This window comes from Carassius auratus, chromosome 3, assembly GCF_003368295.1.
Source record: "Carassius auratus strain Wakin chromosome 3, ASM336829v1, whole genome shotgun sequence".
Classification (NCBI taxonomy): domain Eukaryota; kingdom Metazoa; phylum Chordata; class Actinopteri; order Cypriniformes; family Cyprinidae; genus Carassius; species Carassius auratus.
Genome location: NC_039245.1, coordinates 24,575,335 through 24,596,482, shown reverse-complemented (window position 1 = coordinate 24,596,482; position 21,148 = coordinate 24,575,335). Strand labels below are relative to the sequence as shown.

Genomic DNA, 21,148 nt, shown 5'->3' with positions numbered 1-21,148 from the left:
TACTTACCTGATTCTAGTTATTACAGTTTTAAATATGGTTGAATGATCTTGGTTTTATCTGAAAACATTATAAAATAAATATTACATTTATTATTGCTTTTGTTGTCATTATATGTTACTTATTTTTATAGCATTTTTTATGTTATTTTACAATGTTTACAGTTTTATTTTTATGTAACATCTACTGATAAGGCCAATCGTTACATGTTACTTTACATTTACAATTATTATACGTTATTATTTTATTCATTTTGGTCAGAAGGGGTCAGTCTTATTTTTTATCAACCCTGTTGCCATGATTTTGATTTTAAATCAAGCCATTGATTATAAAATCTCAGGCTAAAGATTCTCAAGACTTTAACCCCAATCGTAAACGGCAGTATTGGAGATTCTTGACTTAGCAAACAGCGCTAACACTACCGTGGCTTGAGTTTCATGCTTGGCCATTTTACCCTATTAGAGTGTTAATGAGCTCTGTGTTCTGATAACAAGTACAGTTTGTCACCGTGTCTCTATTTGTGTGGTGTCATGTCTGAGTCACCAAGCACCCCGCGACTCTCTCTCTTTCTCCTTCCCCTGGTGCACTCTCTGCCTGGCTCTGTCCCTCCAATTCTCCCCTCACTCCTATCCATTGCCAAACTTCCTTCCTGTTGTCCTTTCCTGGCATGCGTTGTGCACCAGCGTGCCAATGTTGCACAATTTTACTATCAGCACCAGCAACACTCGTGGAATGGGACAGGGAATGGAAATCCGTTACTATCGCTCTGCCCTCCTGGCATATGTGGACGAGCTCCTGTCAAGTTTCCAACCTTTCTGCCAGCGTCCCTTTTCAAATCGGAAACTGCGGCATATGTTGTAAGTCAGGCTTCAGATGAGGACCTACAGCAGGCTGGCCATCAGAGCTGAGATTGGTTAGCTTAGACATTGCCTCCCATAAAAAAAACTGAGCTGTTTTACTGGGTTTATGGTTTCAGTTTTATTTTGTTTTGACATGAGATTGCATTTGGTATTTTATGGTCTTTCTGGGATGTAGGAGTTCACCTCAGGAATAGATGGTTAGGACTCATGGTTATGGTTGTTTCCGACCATCATCAAATGTGTGTGTGTGGGGGGAGGGGGTGTATATTTTTGTGTGGTGGGAGTGATGCTGGGGGGCACTCATGCTGACAACAATGCATTATGGGATTTCATCAAGGTGATGAAATGGAGATGCTTATTTCTTGTATTATTCACTTTAATGGCTGCTCTGATGTGACTTTTATATCCTTCATGTAAATAATGACTTGGTTATGGCAACTTTTCATTATTTAACTATTCATTACGTTAATCGAAACAAATAGTTTGTGTGTGTGTGTATGTATGTATGTATGTAAGAAGTTTTCAGTCCAATGATCCAGTAAGCGAATGCTTTCAAACAATCCATCCAAAACAGCTGTAATATAAAGGGAACCAGGCTGATTAGATCAAAGATTGCAGAGAGAACAAAGACTCGCATTGCTTTTTCAGTGAATTATTCCAGTGTATTTGGATTTAACACACAAGCTCTGTCATATTCTGATCGTCTATAAAGAGCGATGGCCTTCACACATCACACACGTTGTGTGAAGTACAGACTCAACGGATTGTCAACAAATCTCACTGCTTTATGGGCAGATCAGACGCAAACAACGTTTTCTTGACTGGATAAGTAAAGTAAAGCTAGTAAAGTTTAGATGGATGAAGACTGCAGTCGAGGTAAAGACGATTGTGGTAGCGTACATGAGTTGTACAGTAAGCATGCATGAGACTCTTTTAAAATATTGCACACACATAAACCGTTCAGGTCGCCAAATAAAAATGATAATTGTTATTATACATTAATAGGAGAATGAACCTAATACCGTCTTCGACAGAGACATCGGCTTAGGTCGATATCTCTGACTATCGTCGATACACGATACTATCTTCTATCGGCACAACCCTAGAGTCCAAACCTTTTCCTGGTAACTATTTAACTTCTGCCATATTGTTTCCTGTCCCATTATAACCATTTATGGGAACAGCAAATGAATTTAGAGCCTTCTGCTCTTTTGCCTTATCCCAAACAGGGTTTTAGCCTTTGTCAGCCTCTAACAGATCTTTTATGAGGACAGACATTCAGGCATCACAATGGACTGTTATCTCACTCTTCTTCGATCTGACTATACAAAAACCAAGACACTCCTCATCTCTCAAGATAAAATATGAATGGTTTCATGATGATTTTCAGTTCACTCTTTAATAAGAGACATCCATCAATATTGTGGAGTGTGTTAAGTAGAACAGACTGGTGTATTGAACTCTGTTTTTAGCCATTAATCTGCCTATTCAATAGGACATCAAAATTAAATCTGTTTACTTAAACTCACATTCCTGGTCTTATTGTAAATAAAGAGGGAGAGATTTTTATTCAACTGTGTTGGAAAACATATCTGTATGCTGATGGCCTGAAAACCTAATCCCCATATGCATCATAGTGAGTCAGCTTCTGTAATGTACCAGAAGAGGCCAGCCATGGGAAAATCTTTAAAAACATAAAAGGTCTGATCTAATAGTGAGTAGTTGTGTGAGACATTCAGAGTAAATGCTTTGCTCTCATGGTTATGCACACCAGGACTGGGAAGTCCAGTTCTTCTTTCCGCTGTCTGTGGAGAGGCTAATTTCTGTAATATGCATATCAGAGTCTGGCATCAACACTTAACCCAGTGCAGTTCATTAGAAGTGAGTCATGAATCTCTGTGCCTGCACACACAGGCACATAAAAAGTAATTGTGTATGCCATAAGAGTCGTGATCAGAGTCTTTATCCGCAAAGCCATAGAATTGGATCCACCATCATTCATGAAGTTCTTCACATCAATGCCCTGTGCATACACTTTAGTTATGGCTGAAATAGGAACCAAGTTTGGAAGTTATTTAGGTCAAAATACCACCAAAATACCATAGATTTTTTTAAAACCGTTTTATGCTTTCATTGACTTGTTTCTGTATTGTTGCTTCATTTCAGGCTACCTTCACACTGTTGTTGGGGCCCTTCACCTTTTTCAATGCACAGAAGACCAAATACCTCCAGATCCTTACCTCTCTAATGAGATGGATTGGTGAGTAATTTACCATTTTATTTTATGCAGTGTTTCCCATTCATTGGTTTATTTGTGGCGGCCCGCCACAATTTCAACACTGATTGCCACAAATAGATTTTCCAAAATGCTTTGATTTCGTTGAAACAAACATGAGCAGTGCACGTTTCAAAGTCAAAACGTGGCACGGGTGTTTTTATATGAATGTGTTTTTGAAAGGAACCAATTATCTATCAGAAAAGTTTAGATTTTTCCTAGCGCCTCAATCATTTGGAAGCGCCGCCACACTTAGTATATAAAACTGTGGGAAACACTGTTATAATGTATTTATTTATAATGTATTTATTTTAGATTTGTATATGTTTGTGAAATGTATTAAGTGTATAAATATATACTCTGTGTGTGTGTGTGTGTGTATATAATATGATCGTATATATAAAATATGATCGTGATTTGGCACAGCTTATCAGTGAACAATGGCTCGGTGTAGTAAATGCTACCCAACGTAAAATCATGCGCATTAAATATCAGCCAATATGTGCATCCAGAATACACATACACACAGCAATTATATTTCCAGCCAGTGTTCGAAACTATCGCCTTACTTTAGCCTGATTCACAACGGTTAATTTATAATACTGTTTTCTAACTTGAGTGGTTCGGGTAAGCTTTCACTGGAAATTCGAGCAAGTCATGTCTATAAACAGAAAGAAGTAGTAACCGGCTACTAGACTATCGCATGTAAGGATCCTGCAGGTGGCGGATCATTTAATCATAGCCTATTCCCACAGCAGCTGGAATAATTAAATGTCAAAAAATCATTTTGATGGTGGATTGTAATCAAGAAAGATTATATGAAACATATGTGAATTAATTTAAATACAGTTTTAAAATGTGCTTCTGATTACAGATAGCCTGGGTTTACACACAATATGTATTTTTGGGAGCATAGTTTGCTTTTTGAGTTTACAAAATTTCTTAATATGAAATTCGAATGATGTGACAGATAGACTGTACAGTATTTGAAATCTACATGCTAATACACACTATACTCATAGTCACGCAATGCTGATGTTGTTAATATTTATAATTTGAGAATAAAGTATAACAATAATAATAATTTGCAGGGTTTGGTATGAGCTAATCGATTATTAAATTACCATTGGTAGCGTAGTTTATTGTAATGCTTTTTTCCTCAGTAGGTCAGAACAAAGCGTGGCAGACTTGTTACTTGCTCAGATGACAATTCTTATTTGGGTCATATTCCAAGATGTAGGCTAGAATCTGTGATTACTAAGTAGAGTGAATATCCAAATCGGCGCGGTGACTGACAGCTACACATTCGCCTGCACTGGATCACAACTCACACATGGAATATAATTCCGCTAGGAACTGCAATTTCAGGTTTTCAAACATAGATGGCGACAAAGATGCGAAACCTACAGACTGCAGCTTTAATATATTTTATTGTAATATGCAAAAAAACATAGCCTAAAAAAAATCTGCTGTAGTATTCAAAATTTACCTTAGGAACAAAATAACTTGCGTAATGCTGGTTTGTAAATGTTTCTGTAAGTAACTTGGTCTTATGAACGCTTCAGGAGTAAACCTCTTTTAAGGTACACATCACACTTAGTACATTGTTCCCCTCCTCTGCAGTGTAGCCAGGGTCTGTCAATCATAAATGCGTCCCGCTCCATGTCTCCCTCATACTTCAGCCTGACAGGCTAGACAGGCCGTCTCAGGCGTGATTGGGCAGTCACTTACCAGACGACAGGCCCAAAATAAAACCGCCCATCCTCAGCCACGGCTCAAATCTCATCTGCACTGAATCGTGGCGTCTGCTCCCATGTGCACGCAGTGGTGAATGAATGTGTACAACGGACAAAGAACATGTATTCTTGCACGCACATTCGCAGTGCTCATAGACCTTTAAAGAAACAACCATATGCCCTTTTGCTCACCTTTCTCTTCTCTTCGTCTCATTGATTTAAAATTAAATGTGAATGAGAGTCATTGGCTGGTGGATACATTTCCTAACAGCTCCAGGGGCATTAAGAAGGCAAAAAATGGAGGCAATTGTTCTAGCTGTGTAGGTTTCGGTAATGCTGAATGGTGGAAAGTGATTCTATGCAGCATTGTGGAGCAATTACTCAAAATTTATGTATCGAGAAATGTATAGACAGAGTACGGAAATCTGTTGATTAGCATATGCGCCCATATTTCTTGCCATCTGTGCTTTAATGTACTGCCCGTTTAAGGGCACTATAAGGTGAAGTAGCTCATCCTGCTTGCTTCAGCAACATATTGTATACTGCTGAATGCAGGTGATGCAGTTCACAGCAGTGCTGTTATTTCTCAGACTGTTCATCCAGAATGTCCTCTTGCTCTATTAGCCGTGTGAATCAATGTGGGGTCATCTGTATTATGCATGTATTATGCATGATTCCACTTGTTCTTGAAAGACATCACTGCTCTTGCTGGCCGCTGTTTGCTTTGTATTGCATTTTTTCTTTCTTTTTGTGGAAATACATCACGTGTCCCCTGCATCTTTTTGAATGTGTGCTGGCCTTCTCTTTCTCTGTTGCAGTTTTTTTCATTTCTCTATTCTGAATCTCTAGAGAGCTGAAGTAATTATTTGATGAAGCATTCTTTTCATTTTTAGTCTACACTACAGTATTATTTAAAGCCGTTCAGATCTAGAACTAGGATATCTGCAAGTCCTTAAAGAATTCAAATGTCGTCAATTCACTTTTCAAAATCTAAGGATGTGTAAAAATTTTAATCTGTGTAAAAATATGAAATATCTTGCATAGTATAAACTTTAATTGTCCTCAGAATTGTTGTATTTTATCACATTTTATAAAAAAAGTTACACAGTAAAAATCACCAGACCTTGTATAAATTGTAAGTTTTAAAGCTTAACTATGAATTTTATATTATTCATATTAATACATATTCAAATATTAATATCATTAATGTTAAAATTCCTTTTTTTTCACCTTTTATGTTTCTAAATCGGTCTGTAAGTATCAAATTCTGTTAAACAAATTCTGTTTTTTGTAGAAAAAAAAGACAAAAGGGACAATACATATTAATGAACATTTTTCACAAATGTAAATATGCCAGATTATAGCCAAAGGCTAATTTCCATTTGCAGACCCCCAAACAGATGTTACACATAAATACACATAACTACATACAGACAACACTATGCACAAGCTATATACAGAGAAGCAAGTACAATAACAGTGATCACAACATACATGTCCATAATACACTATATCCATGCTACACTAACTCAACCCATACACAATTACACAACCCATATCACACTGATAGTTCTATCCCCTTTATTTTTACAAAACACTAACTCTATTTTACATCTAGTATATATATTGATGATTACTAAACGTGCTCACATATTTGTGTGTTCCTCAACCATACTTTTAAACGATTCCTAAAAATAGGCAAACTTGTGCTTTCCCTCACTGACTGAGGGATACTATTCCAAAAGCTCACCCCCTGATATGATAGAGCGTTCTGTGAAAAGGATGTCCGCCTAAACGCCAAGACACAGTCACCTCTCTTATTGGCTCTAGTCACTCGAGACCCGACAGCACTGATAGACTTTTGTTTAATGAAATCACTCAATGGTAGAGGCGCCCGACCATGTATAACTTTATAGATTAAACAGGCAATTTAAATAATTTGAAATTCGCAAAATATTACAATGACGATATGATGAAGGTTTCTTATCTAATATTTTCAATGCTCTTTTGTAACATACCTCAATTGGCCCGATAGCAGCATAACTTGTATAAGACCAACTTGTGATACAGTACTCAATATGAGCCAGTATCATAGAGTGCAAGAACGTAATCGCTGCTGTATCCGATAATGAGGTACGAATTTGTTTAAAGTTACGTAAATTAAAATTTACAGTATTCACAACTTTTTTTATATGTTTTTTAAAAGATAATTTAGAGTCTATCAGAACTCCCAGATACCTAAATTCCTCAACATTAGTTAATTCTTGTCCACCCAAGCAAACTTTTACTGTGGCCACAGTTGTTTTAGGTTTACTAAAAAACATTGATACAGTCTTTTTAACATAAAGACACAAGCATGAATCATTCAGCCATTTTTGCAAATCATCTAAATCGAAAGAAAGCTGATGGGCTGCGTCCTCAGCACTTTTGGCATGTGTAAAAATCACCGTATCATCAGCATACATAATCGTGTCAACATTTTTGCATACATTGGGCAAACTATTCACATACAATGAAAATAGCAGAGGTCCTAAAATTGATCCCTGAGGAACACCCTGTGTATATTGAAGATAGGGTGACTTACAATTCTTTATTTGCACACATTGTTTTCTATCCGATAAATAAGACTGTATCCATTTAACTGTTTGATTACTAAAGCCAAATGTTAACAGTCTAGACAAAAGCTTTAAGTTTTTTTTTTTTTTTCCTTACATTGTAAACATTTTTAATAATCAGTTTAGTTATTCAGATATTCTGCAGTGGTATTTATTTTTGAAATACTTTTTTGTTATTATTAATCATTTTGCAAGCAGGACCAAAATTGATTCACAGACAAAACAAAACAAAAAAAATAAAGCAGATTCAAATCTTGTCCAAGTTTTAGATTGCATTTTTTATGTGATCCAACAAGAGCCAAGGTTTTTATTGCTTTTTGTATAACTATCATTTAACATTTGGACATTTTAATACGCAAAGTGATCTGTGAACAATCTCAGTTTTTATTTAGTATTAAAAAAACAGCCTCATCTTAGTTAATGGAACTTATAAGTTAAAATGACTACTTTACCACAGACTTACCATAGATTGAAGCACTTAGGAGAAAAACAGGTTGCCAAATCTAATATAAAGCATGTGATTAGTCTGTATTATTATTTCCACAGAGATTTTATAATGACCAACATTTGCATTGACTATAAAGTGGACATCATTTCCAACATATGAGTGCTAGTTTCAAGTCTCTCGTATCACTCCCACATAATACAATAATGCGATCTCAAATCAATATTTCATGTCCATTAATTTTTTTTTGGTCAGTGGTGTAATAACAAGGAGAATGTGCTCAAGCAATCATCCCAAAATAAACCCCTTCCGACTGATACAAGACACTTTTTTTTTTAAGCACTTGCCATCCTTTTAGAATTTATTTTGACCGGCTGACTCGGCTCTCATCCATTATGTAGTGTGTTTACAAACCAAGTAACAATACAGTGCTGTTATTTCACACCAAAGCCAAAATGCCCTCAACATACTTCCACAGTTTTGCTCTTTATTTATTTACAATGGCATATCTACACATTAGTCCAGCCGTTCTTCTGTTTTTGAATTTGAACCAGACATGAACTTCTCGTGCTGGTTTGCCAATAGGTTGACCAGTCACCTATCATCACTTTTCCTCTTTCTATTCGCCCTTTCCAGTCTCGTGATTTTTCCCATGATCCTCTCAGTCATTACTCACAGCAGACAGCAGGACAAGCAGGCACGTCCCTTCCATGCTTCTATTCACCCATAATGCATAGAGGGAGAGACCGTGCCTGCTCCTGTGTCAAACGAAATGTTGTAAGTAGGGTTCGGTTCAGTTGGCGTCATGGGAGCCACTTTGTGCTTTAGGCTCGATGCCATCTACTGCCAGCACTGTCAGTCTGCTCAGCCTTACAAAACAAAAGGCAGAGCTCAATTATTAGCTCAACAACCACAGCAGCCTCATTCTAGATTTAATACTGCTTGCTGTGTATTGTTTCTCGTCTGTGCGCAGATATAAAACCTCAGCAGTATCAGAAGCCATGGACTCTCAATTGCCACTTGTATGAAATTCATGAAGCAGCTTGTTTACCAGGAACACAGACACAGCGTCTTGTATGCAAAGCTGTGTGTATTCACATGCATTATTTAAAGGTAGTTTTATTGCGGGGGTAATTTAAATGGGAAGGATCACCTACTCTCAGCACTGAAGTAGAGAACATTTATCAGCTTTTGACGTGGAGAGCGAAATGAACTTTAACTCATATTTGGTATGAACGTTGAGAAATGGACAAAGAGCGTGTGATTACTCCCTGGAGATTAATGACTCCGTGTTGCATTGCTGTGGTGGGCTTCCGAACGCTTCTAAGAGACTGTATTGCTGTTAATGGCGCTAGAACAAGGTGCTCAGGACTCAAAAAAATCAGTTGTTCAGGTTGAAGACATCATTTGCATCATGTTATATGTTCCTGCAGCTCAAACAGTAGAATGCTAACAAGGTCATGGGTCTATTGCTCAAAAGGGTTCTGCTCCCAGGGATTGCAGGAACTAAAAAAAATGTATAGATTAAATGCAAACTAAGTTGCTTCGGATAAAAGTGTCTGCCAAATACATAAACGTAAATGTAATGTAAAGACACTTGCATGTACAGGTGCTGGTCATATAATTTAGAATATCATCAAAAAGTTGATTTCACTAATTCCATTTAAAAAGTGAAACTTGTATATTATATTCATTCATTACACACAGACTGATATATTTCAAATGTTTATTTCTTTTAATTTTGATGATAATAAATGACAACTAAGGAAAATCCCAAATTCAGGATCTCAGAAAATTAGAATATAACTTAACCCAATACAAAGAATGGATTTTCAGAAATCTTGGTCAATTGAAGAGTATGAACATGAAAAGTATGAGCATGTACAGCACTCAATACTTAGTTGGGGCTCCTTTTGCCTGAATTACTGCAGCAATGTGGCGTGGCATAGAGTCGATCAGTTTCTGTGGCACTGCTTAGGTGTTATGAGCCCAGGTTGCTCTGATAGTGGCCTTCAGCTCTTCTGCATTGTTGGTTCTGGCATATTGCATCTTCCTCTTCACAATAAGGTCAGGTGAGTTAGCTTGCCAATTAAGAACAGGGATACCAAGGTTCTTAAACCAGGTACTGGTAGCTTTGGCACTGTGTGCAGGTTCCAAGTCCTGTTGGAAAATGAAATCTGCATCTCCATAAAGTTGGTCAGCAGCAGAAAGCATCAAGTGCTGTAAAACTTCCTGGTATACGGCTGTGTTGACCTTGGACCTCAGAAAACACAGTGGACTAGTGCTGCAACGATGCGTCGACGTCATCACGTCACACTGTTTACATCTCGCGTAATGGCATACTGGGAATGGAGAAAGTTATATTCTATCACAAAAACAGAGACCTCTGTTATCAAAAGTATGGGAATACTTCAAACAGAGGCCAAATAAAATGGTCATTTGTTTGCTTTGAAAAACCGAAATGGTGTACCACGGCAGCACAACTGCGATGCACAAGCACCTCAGAGGAAAACATCCTGGCGCTCTGAAGCGTAGCGGCTGAAGTAAGGATAAAATAAAAAAATAAAGTGTTGGTGCGGGTTTCGAACACGCGTTAGGGGCCGTTCACATATCGAGCCTAAAACGCGTGGAAAACGCTAGTCGCGCCGCTTTCTCCTTTCCAAAGTGCTCGGGCAGTTGCGCCCCTGGGATATCTGCCGTTGCTAAGCGGCCATGACGTGCTCTCTCCATGAAGACGCGGAAATTTCAGCAAAGGATAAATGGATTTGCAGCACTAAAAATCGCTTGCAGTGATCTGCTACTAAATTTATTTCAAAATGGCAATCCATATACAGATATGGTCAGCAGTTCCTTCATCTTAGCTGAGCTTTCAACGTTGTTACGGGAAAGGATGAAACTGATTGGTTAGTTCTTGTCACATGACCCACGGTGCGCTTGCGGCATTCTGAAAAGTTTAGATGTTTTTAACTCCATGTGGACGCGCCTGTTTTCGTGTGCGCGTCGCGACCGCGTCGCTTCCATTATGAGCATGCATACCGCACGCCTACATTTGGAAATAACGAACTTGAGCGCGCAAAAGACGCAATATGTGAACGGCCCCTTAAAAGTGCACCGGGAGACAACAGTCACAACAATCAGCTCCAGATTTCTGGAAACCATGCTAAACCATAGCAGAACCCTGACTACATTTTATGGTTTGTGATGCTAAAGAACATTTCATGACGTCTCAGACAACTGTAAATTTGTGCCTACTGAGGTTTAATTATAAGCGCTATCATAAACTCATATTTACCATAGTAAAATAACTTTCTTTGCCTCTTTATTTTTGTATACTGTAAAATATTCAACCACATTTGTTGAAAATGAATACAGGTTGAAATATTATATTAGTAGTTGTACTTATATTTTTTTGTAAAGTTATCAAAAGGATTCATTATCTAATCAAAAAAAGAACATTAGATTAATTATTTATTGTAATAAAAAATAATCGTTAGAGTAGTCGACAAATCGGAAAATAATCGTTAGATTAGTCGACAGAAAAAATAATCGTTAGTTGCAGCTCTACAGTGGACCAACACCAGCAGATGACATGGCACCTCAAACCATCACTGACTGAGGAAACTTTATACTGGACCTCAACCAACATGGATTGTGTCCCTCTCCTCTCTTCTTCCAGACTCTGGCACCCTGATTTCAAAAGGAAATGCTACATTTGCTTTCACCAGAGAACATAACCGTGGACCACTCAGCAGCAGTGCAGTCCTTTTTGAAGCGAGACGCTTCTGACGCTGTCTGTTGTTCAAGAGTGGTTTGACACGAGGAATGCAAAGCTGAAACACATGTCTTGCATATGTCTGTGTGTAGTGGTTCTTGAAGCACCGACTCCAGCTGCAGTCCGCTCTTTGTGAATCTCCCCCACATTTTTGAATGGGTTTTGTTTCACAATCCTCTCCAGGGTTCGGTTATCCCTATTGCTTGTACACTGTTTTCCACCACATCTTTTCCTTCCCTTTGCCTCTTTATTAATGTGCTTGGACACAGAGCTCTGTGAACGGCCAGCCTTTTTTGCAATGACCTTTTGTGTCTTGCCCTCCTTGTGCAAGGTGTCAGTGTTCGTCTTTTGGACAACTGTCAAGTCAGCAGTCTTCCCCATGATTGTGTAGCCTACAGAACTAGACTGAGAGACAATTAAAGGTTAAATATTGAACCTTATCACAATATTCAAATTTTACTGAGACACTGAATTTGGGATTTTCCTTAGTTGTCAGTTATATAATCATCAAAATTAAAAGCAATAAACATTTGAAATATATCAGTCTGTGTGTAATGAATGAATATAATATACAAGTTTCACTTTTTGAATGGAATTAGTGAAATCAACTTTTTGATGATATTCTAATTATACGACCAGCACCTGTATAAAGGTGATTCGCAATAGATGCAAGGTGCAAAGAATCAAGTCTATATGTGCAGCCTTCATGAGTAATCGTGAGCACACATTAAATATGGAGAGGCATATTGATTGAATTGATTGAATTAGTTGCAGCCCTACTTCAAATAGACAATTCAAACAACAGCACCACTATAAGAATATAGCTCCAGGACCATTGAAAGGTAAAGGGTTTTCCCTATATTAATAGGGATCTTTTGAGAACCAGACTTTATAGTGCTTTTATAGGTCAGATATACTGGATCTGGAACCCCATCGGTGTGGGATATTGTGCAGCAGTGTAGTCTCAAGGTGATCTGAAATATAGTCGTGCCTTAATGAATACCCCAGGCAATGGTTCAGCTCATAGAGCCTGAAAATTGCTCTCAAGGAAAATGCGTTGCCGCCTCTCATTTTGCAGGGCCTGCGATATGGACAAGCTACAAACAAGCTATCAAACCTTGCTTTCCTTAAGGGACAATAAAACCACTTTTGCTTGAAATTTCAGAGGATCATTAGTTGGTCTGAAATGGCTTGAGCTGTCCATAGTGTGGATGCTCTCTACTCGTTGTTGTTTTATATGTAAACTGTTGTAAAATAGATGTCACTCTTAAGCCAGTGTATTGATGTCCATATTTGCTTCCTTTTAATGGAGTTCTGTTAAAACTTTCATTACTTTAACTATTAGTTGCAAAACAAAGTTTAAAGGAAATTAGGTAGATGTACCCTGTATATTCACCCTCTGTCACATGAGCATTTTCATTCAATAATTAACAGAACTATATCACCAAGACAATCCAAAAATCAAGTAATGGTCATACCAAATGACTTTTTGTCAGTACATAATAGACTGTTAGGAGGGGCTCTGTGGTGTTGCTTACTGGAGGTGTTAATGATCTGGGCCGGACACTGAAATGTTGTTGGTTTATACCAGGAGTATTATCGCCATTGTTCGTTTGATCAAGACCTTGGGTCGCTCAGCGTGTGTCTGTGTGTGTGTGTGTGTACTTGTTTTCTATTCTGGTGGGGACTTAAACCTGAATACACACAGACTCATGGTGACCCTAAATTGAGGTCCCCACGGGTAAACAAGCTAATAAATTACACAGAATGAAGTTTCTTGAAAATCTAAAAATGCAGAAAGTTTCCTGTGAGGTTTAGGGGTAGGGTTGGTGTAGGGCGATAGAAAACACGGTCTGTACAGTATAAAAACCATTACACCTATGGAGAGTCCTCACAAGGAGCAATATATATATGCAACATCACACACATTATTTTAATTATATTTTATACTAAATAATGTAATACTAATACTGTAAAATAATGCCTCTGTTGTAATGTAAATAATATATATTTATTACATGTTTATTTATTTAAATATTTATATTTTGAAACAAATCTTTAAATAATTTGTAAATTAGTTACTGCATCTGCTATATTAACTATACAACTATATATGACACACCATTCAAAACATGACTTTGTTTTTGTAAAGAAGTTTCTTATGCCCACCAAGACTAGTAAAGTAAAAACGCTAATTTTGTGAAATTTTAGAATTTAAAATAACTCTGTTCTATTTGAATGTATATTAAAATGTCATTCATTCCTCTGATGTAAAGCTGAATTGTCTATGGAAACGGAAAGTTCAAAAGAACAGCATTTATTGGGAATAGAAATCTTGTTGACCCCAAGCTTTTTAACAGTAGTGTATTTTTTTTATATAAATAAATATCTCGCTGAAGCCTGATCATTTGATAGGAATGTTCCAAAACAAGCAAAGCAAGGTTGCTGAACCTGGAATGTGTCCTGCTTGGCAAAATCACAATTACTGTAAATTGCTTTGGATAGCTAAATAACAGAGTTTATGGATAATGATTGATTATACTTTCACAGATGGGATGTTTTTGACGTCTGCCTAATGTGCTCGCAGAACCCATCGTTCTCCATTCACACTTGATGGTCACAGCTGGTCATGTGGCTCAGCATCTCACGGGTGATCTGTTAATGTAGAGTGTCCTTCAAAACCCAACTTTCCTTTGGGGAAACGCTAGCAATCAATGTCATTTTGATTGTAATACCATACCGAGTTTGACTTTGCTGCATGAATTTATTTGGTCCGCTTTTTCAGATCCTCCTTGTGCACCTGTGTGGTGTCTGCCGAGCAGGCTCTGCTAGCGCTGGTGTCAGATACAAACATATCATGATGAATAAGACTTGAAGACACAGATACCAGTGGCATTTTCCATGGCCATCAGCATGTACACTGAGGGAATTTATAGCGTGTGATGAATCGCTGTGCCCTGTGTGGCGGGATGCAATCACATCTCATCCCTAAACAACAAAAGGCCTCTGTGCTGAAGGTTAAGCGTCTATACAATGACTTGACTTGTGTCAGGAGTATTTGGATTAAGTGTGCCCTTGATTCTCTTTTCTTTTTTTTCCCTCTACCCTCCTATTCTTTCGGTGCAGCTCTTTTGTACTCTGCTATTTTTATGAAAAGGAGTAATGCATCTTGAATCTGACTGCATCCCATCCATGCTTGCGTCCTCTCCGGTTGTTCTTCGGTTACGTTATCTGTCTCTGACGTTTCCCCCAGTGATTTGCAGTTCCATCATTATATATGTCTATGTTTGTCCTCTAGTTGAGCTCTTGCATATCTGTTTAGCTATATTAAGCATATTGCACAACGAAGGTTATCTGTTAATGCAGTTGTTTGCCTTTGCCTTTGTGCTCTGTATTTGACCATCCTTTCTTAGCTGACATGTCTGTCGTGGAATAGTATTCCTACACCATGGCAGATGTGAATTTCTAGTGTTTTATGTAAAATAAAAATTCTTCAATCAGTGATTTATTTGTATATTTTATATATAAACATACACTGCCAGTCTGAAGTCAGAAAGCTTTGATATAAAGATCTCCAAGTGCAGCATTAAGCTCTCTTCCTCTAGACGTTTGAGGAAACAAATGGAGAAGATGGAGGCTGTCATTTTGAGGTTTTACCACCCGTGTTCCTCTACCTGGTTGTCCATACAGGGAACATCACCTAGAGGCATAATTGGTCCATTTTAACCAGCAGCCCATTAGATCCTAAACAATCTCATCTTGTTCAGCATTGATTGCAACATCGATCAGAAACAGAAAGTTAAGCCTTTTCATTTTTTTCTCTCTTTATATATTCAATATTATATAAATAATGAAAAGCTTAAACAGGTTAGATTTAGGAGACCTGCTAATAAAGAGGCTTAATAATAAGGCTTTATTCTAAGTTTGACCTGTGGCTGTTTCTGTGTGCAAACCTATTAGTCAAACCTAACCCAGAGTTCAGTGTTAATAATATATGTCCATTGGCGCATATGTTGTATACGAATATGAGACTTCTTTCAAAAACATTAAATAAATCTTAGGGACCATAGTACTTTCTAAGGGCAAAATCAAATCAATATTTATTATACAGTAAAACAGGTTTTCCCCTGCATGCACAGTTTTTAAGGTAGTTTTTGCTAGGTTCTAGTACTAAAATTAAACTAAAGTTTCACTATTTTAAAATGACCCGAAGTCAACTTTTTGCACCATGGATTTCTGGCTAAATGAAGTGGTAAAGTTTTAGTTTGATCTCTGCTGACTGGCCCGTGGTTTGTGAACATTGGATGCATTAGAGCTGTGCGTCATGCCACAGTGTTGACCGACTCGAGTGGTTGAGTCAGTGGCTTCCAATGTAGACACGGTATATGAACAGCAAGCTGTCAGTGTGGACACACCAGAACTGGCAATGTGTCCTTTGCTCGAGTCCATCAAGCACATAACATACACAGCAGAGGCCTTGGATTTTCCAGTTGTGTTCCAGATGATATCTGTTCATACAGTTCATGCCGAAACGAATCTAGTCAAATCCAATTGAACTGGATTTCAAGTCACATCCCCATGAAACTTGGATTGATTTTGTTAAAATTAAGCTGACAGTGTTAACAAATATAACAGTCTCCACTTGGCAAACTCAAACACATGCGATGAATGTCCAGTATTAAAGCAAGAATTGCAGGTGAATAGACTAAAACGCTTATCCAACAGATATCCCTATACTTCCCCAGTCAATTCCCAATTCATTTTTTTTTAAATAATATTGTTCAAATAGGCAAATGAGGCATTATCTACTTAAACATGCATTAATTTGCATGGATTTTCTTTCCACTACTCTGAAATGGCTTGTTATGAAAACCAAGTCCAAAATCTTAAAATTGATGTGCATGAACTAACTGTTTTTGACTATAGTGTGTTGCCCTAAATATAACAAAATAGGCTTGATCATCATATAATTACAGTTTATGATGTTGCGTGATTTTATATAATTGAGTTCCTCTGTCTCTTTCAGCGTTCACCATGATGATCATCCTGGCTTTGATTCGTATTGGCAAGGGACGCGGTGAGGGCCACCCATCTGTAGCTCAGATCTCAGGTGTGCCTAACCTCTTCGGGGTCTGCGTCTACTCATTCATGTGCCAGCACTCGCTACCCTCGCTCGTGACGCCCATCTCCAACAAGCAGCGCATGAGCGCCCTGGTCATGGGCGACTACATCCTCATCCTGTGCTTCTACAGCCTGCTGTCCCTCACGGCCATATTCTGCTTCGACAGTTCTCTGCTGCGGGACATGTACACTTTAAACTTCACGGATAACTGCGACGTCCTGAGCATTCCAGTGTTGCGCTACTTCCTGGGCCTCTTTCCCGTTTTCACCATTAGCACCAACTTTCCCATAATAGCCGTCACGCTTCGTAACAACTGGAAGACTCTCTTCCATCGGGATGGCGGCACGTACCCTTGGGTGGTGGACCGTATCGTCTTCCCGCTCATTACCATAGTGCCGCCCATTATTGTGGCCTTCTGTACTCACGATCTGGAGTCGCTTGTGGGTATCACTGGGGCATATGCCGGAACGGGCATTCAGTATATCATCCCGGCCTTCCTAGTATTTTTTAGTCGTCGTCATCTAGAGCCTGTGTTGGGAAGGGATGTTGTAAATAAGCACCGGTCGCCTTTCCATCACCAGTTCTGGATTTGGTTTGTGATATTGTGGGCAACGTTCTGTCTAATATTCGTGACCGCTAATATAGTCCTTAACGAAACTAAGAAGTGAGTATAAAAGCAGATTTGTTTTGTCAAGCTGTATTTTTATTTTCTTTTTTAAAAGGGGTGTTTGTTCGGTTAAATGTTAAAAGAATGGCGTCAGCTGAAGTTGAGTTCAGTCTAATTTAATCCAGTGTCTAAAAGGGACCAGAAGACATTTTGGCATTACTTTAGTTGGACTAATGTGAAACTTTTTTCACAAATCCACATTCATCCTTTAGTGAATGTTCTGTAAGGCAGGATACAATTAAATTCAAGTTCAAAATTAAGTTTCTACAATATTTAGTAGTAGCTTATCAGTGGCGACTGTCAGTTTATGTACAACAGAAGCATTATTTAAAATCCATATATGTGACCCATGCTGGCAAAAGGAGTCACAATGAGCACATTTTCAAAAATTCTCTTTTAAAAAATCTGGTTAAAGTTTTCTGAAGGTTCCAAAATGAGATCGCCTAGCAACCATAGATTCAGAATCTCTAGTAATAGTAGATTAAAAATCACTGCATAGTCTTGAGTGTATTCATTACAAATAAAGAAGTTCAATCAAAAGCAGCTAGTGATTCCCTCTTTTCTTGAATTGTTTGATTAATATTAATGAGGCCTATATATTAAACCCTTTTCATGGTTTATCATTCTTAATAACATTCACCAAGTCCCACCCTTTATATTCTCATTCTTGCATGTTCCTTTCAAATGGAGACCAAAAGTGCTTTGCCAGACTCGAGTGCTCTGCTTCGGATAGACAAACAGAACTTTTTAAAGCTTAGAAGGTACTAATAAAGATCATTTTAGATGTTTAATTGCTATTTGGAGCATTGGGATCATTATAGGAGGCCTTAATGAACCCATTTTTGTGAAAAAATTCTAATTTGACCAAAATGTAATTTTTTCTTCACTTGTTTTGTATGTAGCTTGTAATTAACTGTATGCATTCCGACTAATGTTGCCAGCACGGGTCACATATGATTTGCACATTTAAAATGTCACTACATTTGTTTGTTCTTGAGGTATTTCTTTATTTTCCTCTTCAGTCAGGTGAATCTAATTAAAACATTACTAGATTGCGTTTCACTACAAAAGCAAAAATAAATAAATAAATATATATATGCATAAGAATGAAAATGTCTTTGCATATATGATGTTATTTACAAAATTATTTAGCACATTTACCCCAAATTCTGTTCTGAATAATGATTCTAATTTTTGTAAAAAAAAAAAAAAAAAATACTATAATACAGTGATAGGGATTTAAAAAATGTAATTAGCTTCATAAATTAAATGCAAAAGAAATACTACATTGAAAATAATAATTTTACCTTGCAACGTTCTTAAGTGTTTACACTAAATAAAATTCCTTAATTAAAATCTTTTAGATATTGGGGTGAAATGTGGCCTTTTACAGGTTCTTGACAGATTTGGTATCACCCTCTGATTTTGCTGATCTTCAGAAGAACCAACAAGCTGTCTTTGTTCTATTGGACTGAAAAATTCACACCAAAAATAGTCTGAAAAACAGACTGACAATAAACGTTCCTTGTTTTCGTTTTCCAAGATTGTTAGCGTTTCACGGCTGGCATTTCCAGCGTTCCTAACCGGCAGCTGGCACCTCGCTGCGTCTCCTGCGCTGACGGATGGTGACACCAGCACAACGCTTGTCTGAATAATGTGCCCAGACCTGGAGTTCAATCTTGGTTCATCAGCAGATTGATAGAAGCATTGAAAGCTTCCATATGTTCTCCATGTACTGACGTCTTAGCCGAAGCTCTCAGCTTCTCAAACAGGCCCCTAGGGAAGCAGGAAGGGAAGACAAACCAGATATTAAATGGACACGTCTGCCTCATGATTTACAGAGACTGATATCTATCATGATCAATGTGTGCACATTCACACGGTTATTAATGTTAATGTCACTTTAGTTCTGACCAAATTGTCTTGAGTTTGGCATCAATTCAAACCAAATGTATGGCAGCTGATTCCCACCCTGCCTTTCTCTTTTGCACATTTATTGTTCACTTGTGCTCCTGAAAGGGATAATTTACACACACTCATCAGTTATTCACTTTCTTATCATTCCAAATAGTTTGGACTTTCTTCTCTGAATCACTTTTGAAGAATGTTTCAACTCTTTTTGGAATGAAAGGCAGTGGGGTCCAGTGTTATTTTGGACCCAATTGACTTTCATTATATGGCTACAAAGAGTAAAATTAAAGTCAGTTGGGTCCAAAATAAAATTGGAGTGTGAGTAAACGATGACAGTATGATTTTAGTTGAACTATTCCTATAATGTCTCTAGTGTTTTCTATTTGTGTGTTTTTGCTCCGTCCCCCTTGTGTCCTCCTCAGGTTTTGAATGGCAACATGAATCTGTCCCAGACATACAAGTTTGACACGTTTCTCTTTTTTTTTTTTTTTTCAGTGTGGTTTGCCAGCGGTTGATTGGTTTAATCTGTGATGTGTTCTATACTGTAAAGTGATCGCTGCTCTCTGTGAGAGCGCCGTATCTGAACCTGCGCTTGAGTTTACACTGTTTCTTCTGTAGGTTTGGGTTCAAACTGCAAACTGGAAATATGTCTGTAGGATCTTGTTTGTGGACAGCATGGATGTCTCCTTATTCAGTTCTTTGTCTGATGTGCTCCACAAACAAACTGTAAGAACTGAAGTAAAGGTACAGTATTAGCATTCGTGTCTCCCTGAATCACAGAAGCAAGTCATTTCACGTGAGCGAAGTGTTATATTGTTACCAAATGCTCATGTAATATGTTCATGTCTGTTTTGAGCTAAACCAATGTGCCTTCTTTCCATGAATCTTCCCGTTTTCACATTAATAACAATATTGCTCTCTCTTTCTCGCTCTCAAATGTCATTATTTTTGTTGAAGTTATGATCTGAGCAGCTTGTCACTTGCATGTAAGTCACTTCAAATACTTGACAATCACATCCACCGACATCTCGGTAAAATAAAAATGGAAATGCTCTTTTTGATCATTGAGATTGTCTTGTGCATTTTGTTTGTTTGTTTTTTATTTTGTGGTTTGTTGTGCAAAAGTATATGCAAAGTATTGTTTGGCATATAAAAATGTAGTGTGTGTGCAGTATATATGTATATATCATGTAACATAACATCACAGATGCCTTTTCATTAATATTTGTATTGCCATAAGATGAATAATGGTTTGGGTTTTTATAAAAATGATACTTTATGGTTCTGAAAATGAAAACTCAATAATCTAGAGGACAATACTAAATACTTACTCAAGGATATCTTGAATATTTTCCAAAGGTCTCCAAATTAAGGTCTCTTTATTGTGAGCATAAACCTCTGAATTTTAATCACCGCGTCCGTTCCGTCCTTTCATGTCTGTACAGGGCTGTGTTTTTGTAAATTAAAATGTCTCTCTTAATTCATTCGTATTTTACTTAATTTGCCTTGATTTGTGCCACATTCTAGGAGCTGCTTGAAAAGGCAATGCAGTTGCTGGATTTCGTCCTGCTAGTTTGATTGGATGAAATGTGGCATTTTTATGGGTTCACTGGCTTTCTTTAGTACATGCTCGGAGTATAAACAGTGGCAAAGCTAATTACTACTTCATCATAAACTTTGCTTCACGATCACGTATTTTTATTTTTAATTAAACTTATTATATTATTGTTGTATTTTATTGTTATAC

The 21,148-nt window shown here is 37.6% G+C and overlaps 1 protein-coding gene across 1 annotated transcript in view; it reads left to right on the top strand.

Moving 5' to 3' along the window:
- Positions 1-20,469, top strand: part of tmem104 (transmembrane protein 104) — a 38,783-nt gene extending 18,314 nt beyond the window's left edge. Inside the window, exons 9-10 of the mRNA XM_026216262.1 lie at positions 3,025-3,118; positions 16,728-20,469. Of these exons, the coding sequence (XP_026072047.1) occupies positions 3,025-3,118; positions 16,728-17,491 (858 nt within the window). The 3' untranslated portion in view covers positions 17,492-20,469. The remainder of the gene's footprint in view (positions 1-3,024; positions 3,119-16,727) is intronic.
- Positions 20,470-21,148: the final 679 nt, after the last annotated feature.